The 17,197-nt window shown below is 39.1% G+C and overlaps 1 protein-coding gene across 4 annotated transcripts in view; it reads right to left on the reverse strand.

The window, feature by feature from the left end:
* Positions 1-17,197, reverse strand: part of LOC102133005 (S-adenosyl-L-methionine-dependent tRNA 4-demethylwyosine synthase TYW1) — a 254,181-nt gene that overhangs the window by 18,601 nt on the left and 218,383 nt on the right. The window contains exon 16 of one of the 4 annotated variants that reach the window (XM_045389754.2): positions 16,738-16,855. The exons of the other annotated variants lie outside the window; for them this stretch is intronic. Coding sequence (XP_045245689.2) covers positions 16,802-16,855 — 54 coding nt within the window. The 3' untranslated portion in view covers positions 16,738-16,801. Of the gene's footprint in view, positions 1-16,737; positions 16,856-17,197 lie in introns of those variants that run through there. 4 annotated transcript variants of the gene reach the window in all.

Raw genomic sequence — 17,197 nt, forward strand, 5'->3', positions numbered from 1 at the left:
ATTACATATTGATAAAAGGTTCAACAGAGCAAGAACATGTAACTATTATAAACATGTAAGCACCTCATAACAGATAATCAACATATACAAAGCAGATATTGATATAATTGAAAGGATAAATGACAATTCTACAACAATACTTACAGACTTCAATACCTCATTCTCATTCATAGATACAACAACCAGAGAAAGATAAGCAAGAAAATAAAGTACTTGGCCAGGCGCGGTGGCTTACACCTGTAATCCCAGCACTTTGGGAGGCTGAGGCAGGTGGATCACCTGAGGTCCCGAGTTTGAGACCAGCCTGACCAACATTACCAGCCTGACCAAACCCATCTCTACTAAAAATACAAAATTAGCTTGGCATGGTGGCACATGCCTGTAATCCCAGCTACTCGGGAGGCTGAGGCAGGAGAATCGCTTGAACCTGGGAGGTGGAGGTTGCGGTGAGCCGAGATCGTGCCATTGCACTCCAGTCTGGGCAACAAGAGTGAAACTCTGTCAAAAAGGGAGGGAAGGAGGGAGGGAGTGAAGGGAGGGAGGGAGGAGGGAGGGAGGGCACTTGAAGAGCACAATAAGCCAACTAGATTTAACAGGCTCACAGAACACTGTATCTAACAACAACAGAATACACATCCTTTCCAAGTACACATAGGACATTTTCCAGGAAAGACCATAAGTTAGGCTACCAATTAGGCCTAGATTCAAAAACATAGATATCATACAAAGCATATTCTCCAAGAACAATGGGATGAGGTTAAAAATCAACAAATGAATGAAACTAAAAAATTCACAAGTTTGTAGAGGTTAAGCAACACATCCCTAAATATTACCAATGGATCACAGAAGAAATCACAATGAAAATTTAAAAATACAGACTAATCAAAATGAAACCACCACATATCAAAACGTATGGGACACAGTGAAAGCAATGCTAAGGTAAAAGCTTATAGCTATAAACACTGAAGAAGACCTCAATTTAACAACCTAACTTCAAAACTTCAGGAACTAAAAACAGGACAAACTGAACCAAAAGCTAGCAGAAGGAAATAATAGAGATTAGAGCAGAGATCAACAAAATAGAGAATAGCAAAAAAAAAAAAAAAAAAAAAACCCACAAAACCCAAAGCTGGTTCTTTTAAAAGATCAACAAAATTGACAAACCTTTAGCTGGATGAATTTTTAAAAAGAGATAAATAAGACTCGAATTACCAAAATCAGAAATGATTTTGCTACCAATTCTACATTTAAAAAAACTGTAAGACTGTACTATAAACAATGGTACGCCAACAAATGGATAATCTAGATGAAATAGACAAATTCCTAGAAACATGAAATCTACTAATACTAAGTTACAAAGAAACAGAAAATCTGATTAGACTCATAACTATTACGGAGATTAAATCAGTAATTTAAGATCTCCCTACAAAGAACAGCCCTGGACCTGATGGATTCACTTGTGAATTCTACGAAACATTTAAAAGAGAACTAACACCAATGTTTCTCAAACTTTTCCAAAACACTTAAGAGGAGAGAATACTTTCAACTCTTTCAGTGAGGTCAGCATTATCCTGATACCAAGCCAGACAAAGATTGTACTGGAAGAAAACTGCACATGAGTATCACTTTGGAATACTGACACAAAAATCCTCCAAACACCAGCAAGCCAAATTCAGCAGCATATTAAAAGAATTTTACACCACGGACAGGTGGGATTTATCCCTGGAATGCAAGGATGGATCCATGTAATATAACCACATTAACAGAATGAAGGGCAAAAACCACATGATCATCTCAATTAAAGCAGGAAAGGCATCTGACAAAACTCAACACCCTTTTGCATTTTTCATGATAAAAACACTCAACAAAGAAGGAATAGCTGGAAACTACCTTAACATAATAAAAGCCACATATGAAAAAACCTACAGTGAATATCATACTCAATAGTAAAACACTGAAAGCTTTTCCTCTAAAATAGAACAAGGCAAAGACGACCATCTTTACTACTTTCGTTCAAAATAATAGTGGAAGTTCTCACCAGAGCAATTAGGTAAGAAGAAGAAATAAATACAAGGTATCCAAATTGGAGAGGAAAAAGTAAAATAATTTTTGTTTGTAAATGACATGATGTTATATGCAGAAAATTATAAAGATTCAACCAAAAAACTGTTTAAACTAATAAAGGAATTCAGCAAAGTAGCAGGATACAAAGTTAGTATGCAAAAATCAGCTGCATTTCCACATACTAATAATGAACAATCTGAAAAGAAAAAAAAACAAAAACAAAAACAAGTTCAGATACAATAGCCACCATAGTGAGTGGTGGCTCATGCCTGTAATCCCAACACTTTGGAAGTCTGAGGTAGGCAGATTGCTTTAGCTCAGGAGTTTGAGGCAAGTCTGGTCAACGTGGCAAAACCCTGTCTCTATAAAAAATACAAAAATTAGCCAGGTGTGATGGCATGCACTTGTAGTCCCAGCTACTCAGGAGGCTGAGGTAGGAGGATCTCTTGAGTCTGAGAAGTGGAAGTAGCACCAAGCTGGGACCATGCCACTGCACTACAGCCTGAGCAACAGAGCGAGACTCCATCTCAAAAATTAAATAAATAAATTAAAATTAAAATTAAAAAATACAATAGCATCAAAAATAATAAAATACTTTAAATTTAACCAAAGAGATGAAAGACTTGTACAATGAAAAGTATAAAACATTGCTGAAAGAAAGTAAAGAACACATAAATAAATAGAAATACATCCCATGTTCATGGATTGAAAGACTTTATATTAAGATGTCAACACTGGCCGGGCATGGTAGCTCACACCTGTAACCCCAGCATTTTGGGAGGCCAAGGTGGGGAGATCACCTAAGGTCAGGAGTTTGAGACCAGATGGCCAACATGGTGAAATCCCATCTCTACTAAAAATACAAAAATTAGCCAGGCATGGTGGTGGGCACCTGTAATCCCAGCTACGTGGGAGGCTGAGGCAGGAGAATCACTTGAACCTGGGAGGTGGAGGTTGCAGTGAGCCAAGATTGCATCATTGCACTACAGCCTGGGCAACAAGAGCAAAAATCTCTGTCTCAAAAAACCAAAATAAAACAGATGTCAACACTACCCAAAGTTATCTACATATTCAATACAATATCTATCAAAATAGCAAAAACTTGTTTTTGTAGAAATAGAAATCTATCCTAAAATTCATATGGATTCTTATGGGACCCTTAACAGCCAAAACAATCTTGAAAAAGAACATAAAACTGGAGGACTCACACTCCCTGATTTCAAAACTTACAACAAAGCTATAATAATCAAAACAGTGTGATACCGGCATAAAGACAGACATGTAGGACAATGGAATAGAGAGCCCAGAAATAAACCCTAACAAATATAGTCAAATTATCTTTGATGAGGGTGCCAAGACCATTCAATGGGGAACAGACAGTGTCCATAACAAATGGTGTTGGAAAAACACTACATGCAAAGCAATGAAGCTGCACCCTTATCTAATACCATATGCAAAAATTAACTTAAAATGGATCAAAGACCTAAACATAAGACTTAAAACTATAAGACTCTTAGAAGGAAACATATGGCAAAAGCTTCATGACACTGCATATAGCAATGATTTCTTGGGTATGGAGAACAGGCAAGAAAAGAAAGATTAGACAAATTGGACTTTATGAAAAATTTTAAAAGGTGTGCATCAAAAGGCAGTATCAACAGAGTAAAAAGGCAACTCAGAAAATGGGGAAAAATTTGCAAATGATGTATCTGGTAAGGGATAATACCCAAAATATATAAAGAATGCCTAAAACTCAACAACAACAACAACAACCCAATTCTTTTCCAAAGAAGATATAGAAATGGACAAGAAGGATAGAAAAAAAGTGCTCAGCATAGCTTATTAGGCAAATGTAAGTCAAAACTATAATAAGAACACAAAGTAATGATAAAATTATCCACACACCAAGCCACATAACCAGTCTCAAAAAATACTCCAGATAAATATAAAGTAGACCACTATATATGAATAAAATGCAATAAAATTCAAATCAAAATAATGAAAAATATTCATATGACAGATAAAAAAATACTTCTAAATAATTCATGGATTCGATAAGAAATCATGATGTAAACTGTAACAAACTTAGATCTCAATGACAAGAAAACTGCCATAGGGCAAAATTTGTGGGCTGCAGCTAAAGTAGTACTTAAAAGGAAAGTTATGGCCTCAAATGCCCATGTTAGCTTAGAAAAAAAGAGGTAAAGTAAAATATTATGAGCAAAGTAATCAATTCAAGATAGAAAAATAACAGAGTCATTTCAAAGAAAGTAGGAAGGAAAGAAACAAAAACAAAAAGCATTCTAGTGAAATAGCAAACAAGAGATACAAGCAAAAATTCCAAATGCTGGTTCTTTGTAAACACACTGAAATAGACATACCTCATCTGTGGCAGTACCACCCTGAACGCACCTGATCTCGGCTGAACCAGACACACCTCTGGGCAAGACAATTAAGAAAAGATGAGATGAGACCAATAGTGACATGATAGGATTACAGATTTGGTTGAAATTTTTTATCATAGAGAAAATCATAAGTAATTTTTGCCAAAATTTTGAAAACTTAGATGAAATGCACAATATTCTAGAAAAATACACATTACCAAAAAATGATGCGAGGATAAAAACTTGCATCATGTTATAACCATTAGAGAAAAAAAAATTACCTATAGAAGGCAGCAGCCCTAGATGGCTTCAAAGAATAAGCAGCTTCAGGGAAAAGAAAGAAAGAAAATACTCCCTATCTCCTATTATGAGGTGAATATTACTTTAAGTCCAAGGTAGACAAGGACAGTACAGAAAGGAAAAAGTACATATTAACCTCACTTACGAGGACAGATGCAAACATGATGGTTAATACTGAGTGTCAACTTTGATTGGATTGAGGGATACAAAGTATTAATCCTGGGTGTGTCTGTGTGGGTGTTGCCAAAAGAGATTAACATTTGAGTCAGTGGGCTGGGGAAGGCAGACCCACCCTTAATGTGGTGGGCACAATTTAATCAGTTTCCAGCAAATATAAAGCAGGCAGAAAAACATGAAAAGGAGAGACTGGCCTAGCCTCCCAGCCTACATCTCTCTCCCATGTGGGATGCTTCCTGCCCTCGAACACTGGACTCCAAGTGCTTCAGGTTTGGGACTCAAACTGGCTCTCCTTGCTCCTCAGCTTGCAGACAGCTTATTGTGGGACCTTGTGATCGTATAAGTTAATATTTAATAAATTCCCCTATTAGTTCTGTCCCTCTAAGAGAACCCTAATACACAGACCAACTAAAATATTACACAACAAAACCCAAAATACGTACGAAAAGTTGTACAGAAAAGGGAGAGGTGGCCGGGCGCGGTGGCTCACGCCTGTAATCCCAGCACTTTGGGAGGCTGAGGCGGGTGGATCAGGAGGTCAGGAGTTTGAGGCCAGCCTGACCAACATGGTGAAACCCCGTCTCTACTAAGAATACAAAAATCAGCCAGGCGTTGTGGTGTGCGCCTGTAATCCCAGCTACTCGGGAGGCTGAGGCAGGAGAACTGCTTGAATCCGGGAGGTGGATGTTGCAGTGAGCCAAGATTGCGCCACTGCACTCCAGCTTGGGTGACAGAGCGAGACTGTCTCAAAACAAACAAACAAACAAACAAACAAAAAAACGAAAAGAGAGAGGTGACAAGAAGAGCAGAGGTGTTTTGAGGCCAGAGCTCTCAATGAGGCTGAAAAGCAGGTTTATGTAGAACTTTTAAAAAGTAAATGAACTGGAAAAAACATGAAGAAAAATTCATTTTGTCCAGTAATGGCTTTAGTAAGTTTAACAGCCTGAGGAGTTATTACAAGTAACAGTGGGCTACTTAATTGGATCAAAGGGCTGTTAAGAGTTAAACTAGGTTAATTTTATCTTGAGAATTTGGCACTTGTGACTGATTCAAGTGGGGGTTGGTGCTTGAGCTAATCTGGGGCTACAGCAGGTGATCTGAAAAATTAAAATGCAAAGGAAGCCCAGAGAAGAAAGAGGAAGGGATAAAGAGGTGGAGGAAGACAGACAGACAGGTGGAGGTGAGAAGTGGCCTGATAGCTTCCTGGTTCCTTTTCCTAGATGGGTTCATTGGTGAATCCTACCAAACATTGAAGAAAGGAGTAACACCGATTCTCTGCAATATCTTCCTGAAAATAGAAACAGAGGAAACACTTCCTAACCCATTCTATGAGACTGGCATTACCCTGATACCAAAATGAGATAAAGATACTACAAGAAAGGAAAACCACAGAACAATAACTGTCATAAACACAGATGTAAAATCAATAAAATGTTAGCAAATCAAATCCAACAATGTATCCAAAGAATTATATGCCATGACCAAGTGGGACTTATTCCAGGTATGGAAGGCTGGTTCAACATTCAAAACTCAATTAATGTAATCCATCTATCAATAGGCTAAAGAAAAAAAAAATCACATGATCTTATCAATAGTTGCAGAAAATCAATTTGACAAAATTGTAACTGATTTATGATTTAAAACCCTCAGCAAACTAGAAACAGAAGGGAACTTTCCCAACCTAATAAACAATATATACCGAAAAGCCTTCTGTTAACATCATACTTAATGGTGAGAAACCAGATATTCCACATTAAGATCTTAAAAGACAAGGATGTCCCCTCTCACCATTCCTATTCAAGATTATACTGGAAGTCCTAGCTAATATAATAGACAAGAAAAGGAAATAAAAGATATACAGATTAGGAAGGAAGAAATAAAACTCTCTGTATACAGGTGACGTGATTATACACGTAGAAGATCCCAAAGAATCAATGAAAAACAAAGCCCTCTAGGAACTAGCAAGTGATTATGGCAAGGTTGTAAGATACAAAGTTAATATATATAAAATTAATTGCTTTCTTATATACTAGCAAGGAACAACTGGAATTTGAAATTCAAAACAATCGTGTTTACATTAGCATCAAAAAATTGAAATACAAATCTAACAAAACATATTCAGGATATACATATGTAGAAAACAAAGTCCAATTAAAAAAAAAAATCAGGCATATTTCAGTAAATGGAAGGATATTCCATGTTCATGGATTAGAAGACTCAATACAGTTGTCAGTTTTTCCCAACTGGGTTTGTAGATCCAGGTCAATCTCAATCAAAATCCTAGAGAGTGATTTTGTAGACATTGACAAACTGATTCTGAAGTTTATATGGAAAGGGAAAAGATCTAGAATAGCTAACATAATAGCAAAGAAGAACAAGTTAAAAGAGTGACACTACTCAACTTCAAAACTTACTATACAGCTACAGAAATCAAGACTGCATGGCGTTGGGGAAAGAACAGACACATAGATCAAGGCAACGGAATAGAAAGGCCAGAAATAGATTCACACAAACACATTCAACTCATCTTTGACAAAGGAGCAAAGGTAATTTAATGAAGAAATGATAGCCTATTCAACAAATGGTACTTTAACAATTGGATGTCCACAGCAAGAAAGATAAATCTAGATACAGATCTAGCTTATCTCTTTCAAAATGGATCGTAGACTTAACCATAAAACATAAAACTTCTAGAAAATAGCATGGGAGGAAATCTAGGTGACCTTGAATGTGGTAATGAATTTTCAGATATACCACCAAAAGTGGGATCCATGACAAAAAATTAGTCAGCTGGACTTTATTAAAATTGAAAACGTTTGCTCTGAGAAGGGCATAATTAAGAGAATGAAGAGTCAAACCATAGACTAAGAGAAAATACTTTCAAAATACGTATCTGCTAAACAAAATTGCATCCAAAATATATAAAGAACTCTTAAACTCAGCCATAAGAAAATAACCAACTACCAGCCTAGACAACAAAATGAAACCCTGTCTCAACTAAAAATAAGCCAGGCACAGTGGCATGAACCTGTAGTCCCAGCTACTTAAGAGACTGAGGCGGGAGGATCCCCTGAGCCCAGGAATTCGAGACTGCAGTGAGCCATGACTGTGTCATGGCAGCCTGGGTGACAAGTGAGACCTTGTTTCTTAAAAAAGAAAAAAGGGCCGGGCATGGTGGCTCACGTTGTAATCCCAGCACTTTGGGAGGCTGAGGCGGGCAGATCACCTGAGGTCAGGAGTTCGAGAACAGCCAGGCTAACATGGTGAAAAGCTGTTTCTACTAAAAATACAAAAAATTAGCCGGGTGTGGTGGCAGGCACCTGTAATCCCAGCTACTTGGGAGGCTGAGGCAGGAGAATCATTTGAACCAGGGGACAGAGGTTGCAGTGAGCTGAGATCGCGCCATTGCACTCCAGCTTGGGCAACAAGAGCGAAACTCTGTCTCAAAAAGTAAAATTAAATTAAATTTTAAAAAACCCAATCCAATTAAAAAATGGGCACAAGATCTGAGCAGACACATCATAATACAAGATACACAGATGGCAAATAAGCATATGAAAAGATGCTCATCATTATTTGTCATCAGGAAATTTCAAATTAAAGCAATAGCAATATACCACTACAAATATATTAGAATAGCTAAACCTCAAAAAAAAAAATCTGATATACATCAAATTCTGGCAAGGATGGACAGCAACAGGAACAGCCATTCATCAATGGTGGGAATGCAAAATGGCACAGCTACTTTGGAAGACAGTTTTTTTCACAACACTTAACATAATCCTACCATATGATCTAGCAATTGCACTTAGATATTTACCCAACTAGTTTGAAAACATATTCACACAAAAACCTGTGCATTAATGTTTATAGCAGCTTTGTTCATAATTGTCCCAAACCGGAAGCAACCAAGACGTCCTTCAACAGGTGAACGAATAATGGTCCATCCACGCAATGGAGTTTTTTCGCAAAAAAAAAAAAAAAAAAAAAAAAAAAAAAAAAAAAAAAAAAGCTATCAAGCCAGGAAAAGGCATGAAAGAATTGCTTAAAAAAAAAAAAAAAAAAAGAAAGAAGCCAGTTTGATAAAACTACATAGTATTAATATATAATTCCCATTCTATGACCTTTGGAAAAGACACAACTGTAAGTACAGAACAATAATCAGTGGCTGCCAGGAGTTCCAAGTTTGGCAGGAGGGATCCAAAGAGGAAATGCGGGGGCGTTTTTTAGGGCAGAAAATTATTCTAAGTGATACTGTCATGGTAAATGTATGACATTATGCACTTGTCAAAATCTATAGAATTTTATAGCTGAAATACTGAATCTTAATGTATGCAAATTTTTTAAAATGCAGAAGTTAGGAGATCCCAGGAAGGAGTGAAGACTGTGATAAGAGAATGGAATTCTATTACAAATGTATGAAATAATCTCACTGAAGGGCATAGAGGGGGAAAGACGCTGACCTAAGTCATTTTGGAAACGGGTGGAGTCTGCAAGACTAGAGGCAAAAGGAACTGCACATAGCGCTCTGCTCCAGGGTTAATAACTCCAATGCCGCTATATACACTGCAGTCGAATAGTGAAGTAAATGGATGGCTGGGAGTGGGAGCCAGGTCTCTCACTGTTGGGCTGGGAATTTACAGATGAGCAAGGCGAGGAGGCTAGAATGATCCAAGGGGACATGGATTAGAGACATCAGTGTGTTCACTTGAATACAGGTATAGACAGAAATATAGAAATGTGGATACACACATGTATTTCTCTGCTCTGTCAGCTGAGAGGGCCTAAAAAGACAGCCCAACAATGAGCATACCCTCCCCAGAGCTTGACTTCAAATACCATTCTCCAGTAAACCATGGCTGAGGCAGGAAATACAGATGCTCCTCAACTTACAATGGGGTTATATCCTGATAAACCCATAATAAGTCAAAAACACGTGGCTGACTGAGAGCTGCGGCTCACTGCTGGCGCCGAGCATGGCAGCATAAGTGCAGTTTCCACTGAATTTGTATCGCTTTCATGCTATCATAAAGTCAAAAGACTGTAAGTTGAACCACTGTAAGTTGGGACCATCTGTGTGTGAGATAATCCTGGAGAATCTTGTAGTGCCAGAAAGTAAAAAAGTACTCAACACACACACATGCATGCACGTTGATGGGGGTATGGCAAAGTAACACAGGAGCCAACTGAAAGAGATCCAAATGGCCAAAGCTGGGACAATTTGATCAACAAAAGAAATAAGGTAGTACTGGATTATAACCCCAGGTAAAAAATAAATATTCATGCATTCACACTGATATAGACACACAGACAGACAGGCAGGCAGACCCAGACAGATAGATGATGTATGAATGGATAGATGATACAAGGTGGATGGATGGATGGATGGATAGATGGATGAATAGACAGAGAGAGATTAGCTGGATAGATAGACACGGACAGATGATGGATGGATGGATGGATGGATGGATGGATGGATGGATGGATGGATGGATGGATGGATGGGATGGATGGATGGATGGATGGATGGATGGATGGATGGATGGGATGGATGGGATGGATGGGATGGATGGATGGATGGATGGATGGATGGACAGACGGACGGTAGGCAAACAGATGACAGATGACTGATAGATGGATGGACAGATAGATGATGGATGGATGGATGGATGGATGGATGGATGGATTGATGGATGGATGGACAGACATATAGGCAGATGATGGATGGATGGACGGTAGACGAACAGATTATACATGATTGAGAGATGGATGGACAGACAGATGATGGATGGGTGGATGGACGGACAGATAGATGAAGGATGGATGGATGGATGAATGGACGGATGACAGATAACGGATGGATGCACAGATGGATGGAGAGACAGAGATAGTGATATAGATATATGACTGACCACGTTAATAAATGAGGGAGAAGGGACAAACCTTCAGTATGGAAGAATTCCAAATAACTTACATAGATACTCTGCCCTCAAGGACGGGAAGCCTAACACTGTGCCTCTTGGATACAGACCACACACAGTGATTTCCTCCCAAAGAGCACAGTATGAAAAGCAGGAGTGGAGGGAGTAATTTGACAGTGGAGAAACCTGACAAATACTGCCTCAGTTGGTGGATCGAGGTCAGCACTGTTAGTCATAAGCCATGATGACAGTAGCTGCGTGCCTTTGATATAATGTGATGGAAATGGCACTTCATCTCGGTGATCTTCCTCCTAAACATTCATAACCCAAGTCTTATGAGAAAAACGTCAGACAAATTTCAATAATAGGGCATTCCACAAAATCCCTCGAGTACTCCTCAAAGCTATCAAGGTCATCAAAAATAAGGAAAGTCTGAGAACTGCCATGGCCAAGAGAAGCCTAAAGAGAATTGACAACTAAATATAATGGGATCCTAGAACAGAAAAAGGACATTAGGTAAAACCTAAGGAAATCTAAATAAACTGTGGACTTCAGTTAACAATCATAAATCAACATTGGCTCACTAATTGTAACACACCAATGTAAGATGCTAATAGGGCGAATCTAGGGTATATGGGAACTCTCTATAATACAGTCTCAATTTTTCTGTAAATCAAAAAACTTCTGTAAAACATAAAGTCTATTGAAAATAATAGTAATAACTGGCCGGGTGCAGTGCTTACGCTTGTGATCCCAGCAATTTGAGAGGCCAAGGCAGGTGGATCACTTGAGGTCAGGTGTTCAAGACCAGACTAGCTAACATGGTGAAACCCAGTCTCTACTAAAAATACAAAATTAGCCGGGCATGGTGGCGCGCGCTTGTAATCCCAGCTACTCAGGCAGCTGAGGCAGGAGAATCACTTGAACCTGGGAGATGGAGGTTGCAGCGAGCTGAGATCGTGCCACTGCACTCCAACCTGCGTGACAGAGCAAGACTCTATCTCAAAAAATAATTTTAAAAAAATTTTTACAAAAAGAATGAAGCTTTGAAACACTGCTATGTGGATTCCGCAAGCCATATATATCACTTATCACTTGGCTTCCACTGGCTGTGACCTACTATACTAGGATATTGCCAATATGTGGAGGGAATTTCAATGTTTCTGTACTAACATTATCAAAGCTTGTTGGATTCTCATGGTCTAATTAATTTCTAGACTGATAGGACCAAGGTTACATTTAAGCTGGCTAGGCTGAAAGCCCAGAAACAGCTGAGTGCACCACTTTGTCCCAGCCACCCCCTCCAAAGCACAGAGGCCCACCCTCCCCTGTAGGCAACTGTGGTCATCTCCTTGTCCCTCTAGCTCAACCCTGAAACTAAAATGTGTAGGCTCATTTACCTGAATGTGAGTGGGATCTGTCTTTCCACTGCTCAAAGCCAAGGTCATTGAGCTTTCTGCACCTATTATGTTGGTGCAAAAGTAATTGCGGTCTTTGCCACTGAAAGTCATACTTACTATCGTAGCCACTAAGTAGCCTGCCTCTTATCAAATGCAGAAGCCCCGCTATCTAGACTCTGAACATCATATCTACATAATACAACTCAGAAGGCTACTAAAATAAATCATCCATTTTCAAAAATATTTCACTACAATTAAGCAATGATTTGCACGTGGCATAGAATATGACAATGACAATATCACTGCACTGCAAACGATCACGAAGTATTACACGTATGAATAGGGTAATAGAGATCATAAGACACTCTCCAGAGGCTATATCATGTTGTAAAAATCTTACATATTTAATGCAGGATCTTTAAAGGTCATGTAAATGTAAATATCCAACTGATGTCTGGGATCCCTCTAGAATGTTGTAGGTTTTTTTAAAAGAATCACTTTACATTTTGGATTATATGGTATCATGAATCAGATGGTATGTTGTTTTATTTTATATTATTTAGAAAAGGTCTGGCTCTGTTGCCCAGGCTGGGGGCACAATCTGTGCTCACTGCAACCTCCAGGAGAATCCTGAGGCAGGAGAATCACTTGAACCTGGGAAGCAGAGGTTGCAGTGAGCTGAGATTATGCTATTGCACTCCAGCATGGGAGACAGAACAAGACTCCATCTCAAAAAAAAAAAAAAAAGCAAACAAAATTTGTGAAGTGGATAAAGAAATGTCACAACTGGGGAATTTTCAATGTTCTGCTTTGTAACAATATTCTTATTTCTGCTAGCCAATTTAACTATAATCAAAAAAGTACAGTACAGTAGATAGGGATGACTTTCACCAAGCATGGATGGCATCAGTTTCCTGCTGCAGAAAAAGGAAGGTATAGTGAATGAGAAAAGGTCGCTGGATTTAACAATTAGCGGTCACTGATGACATATAAAATAGCAAACTCAGCCCAGTAAATATTTACTGAATAAATGAAGGAGTGAATGAATGATAAGGAAGAAGGTCGGTAGTTACCAAAACTAGCAAAGAAGACGGAACAAAGTTTCTGATTCCAGAAGGGAAGACAATGAGAAAGGAAAGCAGCTAAAGGAAAGGGGTCTATTGATCTGCTAAGCACACCGAGAATCTGGTATGTACCAGGTACTCCAGAAAGTACTGGGAATGACAGTCCTGGTGTTCTAGTAACTCACAGCTTTCTAGAGGAGGCATCCTTGTTATATGTGCATATCGATCTGACAGAAGTAGTCTCAAAGGAAGAGAAGTTTGTTTTACAATTTTTAAAGAGCAGAACTACACAACACAAGGTGAACTGGGGTGGGTAGGGAAAGGAGGGCATTTCTGGCCAAAGAAATACCTTGAGCAAATGCACAGAAGAAAGAAGGAATATGGCAGTACCATTTAAAAGCCCAGGGATGGGGCATGAAATGAAATGAAAAAGGACCTGATTGTGAAGGCCATTACAAATCCAATAAAATGATTAGATGTTTCTCTTGCATGTTATGTGAGATGTCACATGTTCCAAAATGTAGAGAAACAATAAGCTTGGAATGAACAGCATAAACAAGGAGGATGTTGAATAGCTGATATCTGCTCTTGGTTATGTATGGATTGTATGATGATTTTAGTGGATTCTTCTAGTCTTTAGGGTTTGTTTTGCTCCTTTTCTGCTTCTTTCCTTTGTCTTTTAGTTACATCTCTGCTTCATTTTATTTATTTATTTATTTATTTATTTATTTATTTATTTATTCATTCATTTATTCATTTTTTGAGACAGAGTCTCACTCTGTCGCCCAGTGGCACAATCTTGGCTCACTGCAACCTCCACCTCCCAGGTTCAAGCAATTTTTCTGCCTCAGCCTCCTGAGTAGTTGGGATTACAGGTGCCAATCACCACATCCAGCTAAGTTTTGTATTTTTAGTGAAGCCAGGGTTTCATCATGTTGGCCAGGCTGATCTCGAACTCCTGACCTTAGGTGATCTGCCTGCCTCGGCCTCCCAAAGTGCTGGGATTATAGGCGTGAGCCACCGTGCCCGGCTACATCTCTGCTTTTAAACACTAGTATCCGTAGAGTAAATTGCTAGCCTACTTATTAAATGGGATCTGATGAGATCTGATTAGGATTAGGAAAAGATGTTTTCACATAAGTGTCAGGAAATTCTTTCCAGTAACACTGCAACAGCAGCCATACAACCTGAACTGGACAACACTTTTCAATCAAATAAAGAAAAGGAGTTCACCTGGAAATAACCTACCAATATCAAAGAGTCCCATCTGGATTGGCATTACTGTTCACTAGCGAGATGCGAACCCCAACTCTACAGTGGTATAATGTCTGGTTCTGGACAAGATGGGGTAGACGTACCTCTCCCTATTCTGCCTGCTAAGTGCAGCTAAAAATAAAGAATATTATATATAAGGCAAGCAAAAAGATTCTCAAAGGTAGAGATAAGAAGGCACACTGGCTAGGGGCCTTGGCATCTGAGGAACAACATAGTGGTGAGTTTTTTGAGTTTTATTTTTGGCTCGGATATCCTGGACTGGGCTGCAAGCCAGAAACACCAATGGCTGTGGACAATTATTGGATTAAAAAAAAAAACAAAGAGTCCCAAGTAAAGGCTGCTTTCTTAGGACAGCAGGAACAGGGCAGCCTAGTAAGACAGAAGGCTTTTAGACAATAACTACCCTAGGCCATGAGAAAAACTGGCCTCATTCCCATCCAGTCAGCAAATGCTGAGTGGGGAACTCAGACTCCCACCTTCACCTGGCTGTAACGAGGTACCCCTCTCGACTCCTGCTACCAGGGAGGTATCAGAGAAGGTGAGTGGGGAATCCTGTCCTCCTCCTCTAATGTCATACAGACTATACAGGAAGCCTGGACTTTCACTCTACCTAGCAGTAACAAGGCACCTCTCCCCCACACACTCGAGTGGTGTCAGAAGAAGCTTAGTGGAGAACCAGGACTTCTACCACCACCCAGCAGCAATAAGGGCCCCCCACCTCCATCCTATAATGTCAGTGGAGTCTAAGGGGGGAACAGTCACAAGATGGCTCTCCCTTCCTCATCAGAAGGGTATCACAGGAGGCTGACAGGAGCCAGAACTTCTGCCCTCACTTGGAAGTAACAAGGCACCCTTCCTACAGTACGTCAATAGAAGCTGAGAGGGCAACTGGACTTTTACCTCTCCCTGGAAGTAAGGAGGTGACACCCTCTCAGCCATCCCCATAGTGCAGTGTCAAAGGAGGCCGGCTAAGGCAGAAGATTTATTAATAAATAAGATCCAGAGTCTCCTAACATAACACCCAAAATGTCTGGGAAACAACTGAAAATCACTTATCATACCAAGAAACAGGAAAATCTCAATTTGAATGAGAAAAGACAATCAAAACATGCCAACATGGTATGTGTTGGAATTATCTCATTAAGATTTTAAAGTAGCCATCATAAATGTGCTTCAATGAGCAATTAAAAACAGACACAAGAAACAGAAAGTTGGCTGGATGTGGTGGCTCATGCCTGTAATCCCAGGGAGGTCGAGGTGGGTGGATCACTGGAAGCCAGGAGTTCAAGACCAGCCTGGCCAACATGGTGAAACCCCATCTCTAACAAAAATTTAAAAATTAGCTGGGCATGGTGGTATGGCTCCATGTAATCCCAGCTATTCAGGAGGCTGAGGCAGGAAAATCACTTGAACTCGGGAGGCAGAGGTTGCAGTGAGCCGAAATTGTGCCATTGGATTCCAGCCTGGATGACAGAGTGAGATTCTGTTTCTCAAAAAAACAAAAAAGAAGAAGAAATAAAACAAAAGAGAAGGGAAGAGAAGAGAGACGAGAGACGGAAGGAAGGAAGGAGAAATAGTTAAATAGAAATAGGAAAATAATCAAATGGAAATTTTAGAACTGAAAAATATAATAACTAAAATAATAAATGGTTCAACAGAATAGAAGAGTAAAAAGACAGAATGAATCAATCTAAAGTTAGAACAAGAGTCTAAAAAAACAGACTAAAAGAGAAACAAAGCCTCAGATACCTGTGGGACCATAACAAAAAAAATCTAACATTTGTATCATTAGAGATGTAAAGAGAGAAGAGAAATCAGATGAGGCTGAAAAAAGTATCTAGAGAACAACTAGAAACTTCCCCAATTTGTAAAGGGCATATACCTGCAGATTCAAGAAGCTGAGCACGCCTCCAAAACAAAAGAAACCCAGGCCAAGGCAACCTGTAATCAAACTTCTGAAAACTAAAGACCTGAATATTTTTAAAAATCTTGAAAGCAGGGAGAGAGAAACACCTTACCTAAAGGAGAAAAACAACTAAATGACAAAGGATTTTTCATCAGATACCAGAGAAGCCAGAAGGAAAGAAAAGAACTGTCAATCCAGAATACTTTACCTACCAAAAATATCCTTCAGGAACGGAGAGGAAACCAAGACAGTGGCAGATGAAGGAAAACTAAGAGGACTGGTTGCTATCACACTGGCTCTAAGAGAATTGCTAAAGGAAGTTCTTCAAACAGATGGGGAAGATTCCAAAGGAAACTTGGACCATCTGGAAGAAAGAAAGAACAACAGAAGGAGTAAGAACATGAGTAAATACAATAAACTCTTCTTCTCTTGAGTTTTCTAAGTTATCTTTGATAGTTGAAGCAAAAATTGTAATAGGATGCCATGTGATTTTCACTGTAGGTGCAGGAAACATCTAAGACATTGTAAGTAAGGGAGGGAAAAGAGATTTAATAGAGGTAAAGTTTCCACATTTCACTCAAACTGCTAACATGTTGACACTAGTAGACTGTGATATATTATATATGCATAATGTAATATGTAAATCAACCACTAAAAAGTCTATACGAGGAGACGCACTCAACAACAGTGCAGAGAAATAAAAATG

This window comes from Macaca fascicularis, chromosome 3, assembly GCF_037993035.2.
Source record: "Macaca fascicularis isolate 582-1 chromosome 3, T2T-MFA8v1.1".
Classification (NCBI taxonomy): domain Eukaryota; kingdom Metazoa; phylum Chordata; class Mammalia; order Primates; family Cercopithecidae; genus Macaca; species Macaca fascicularis.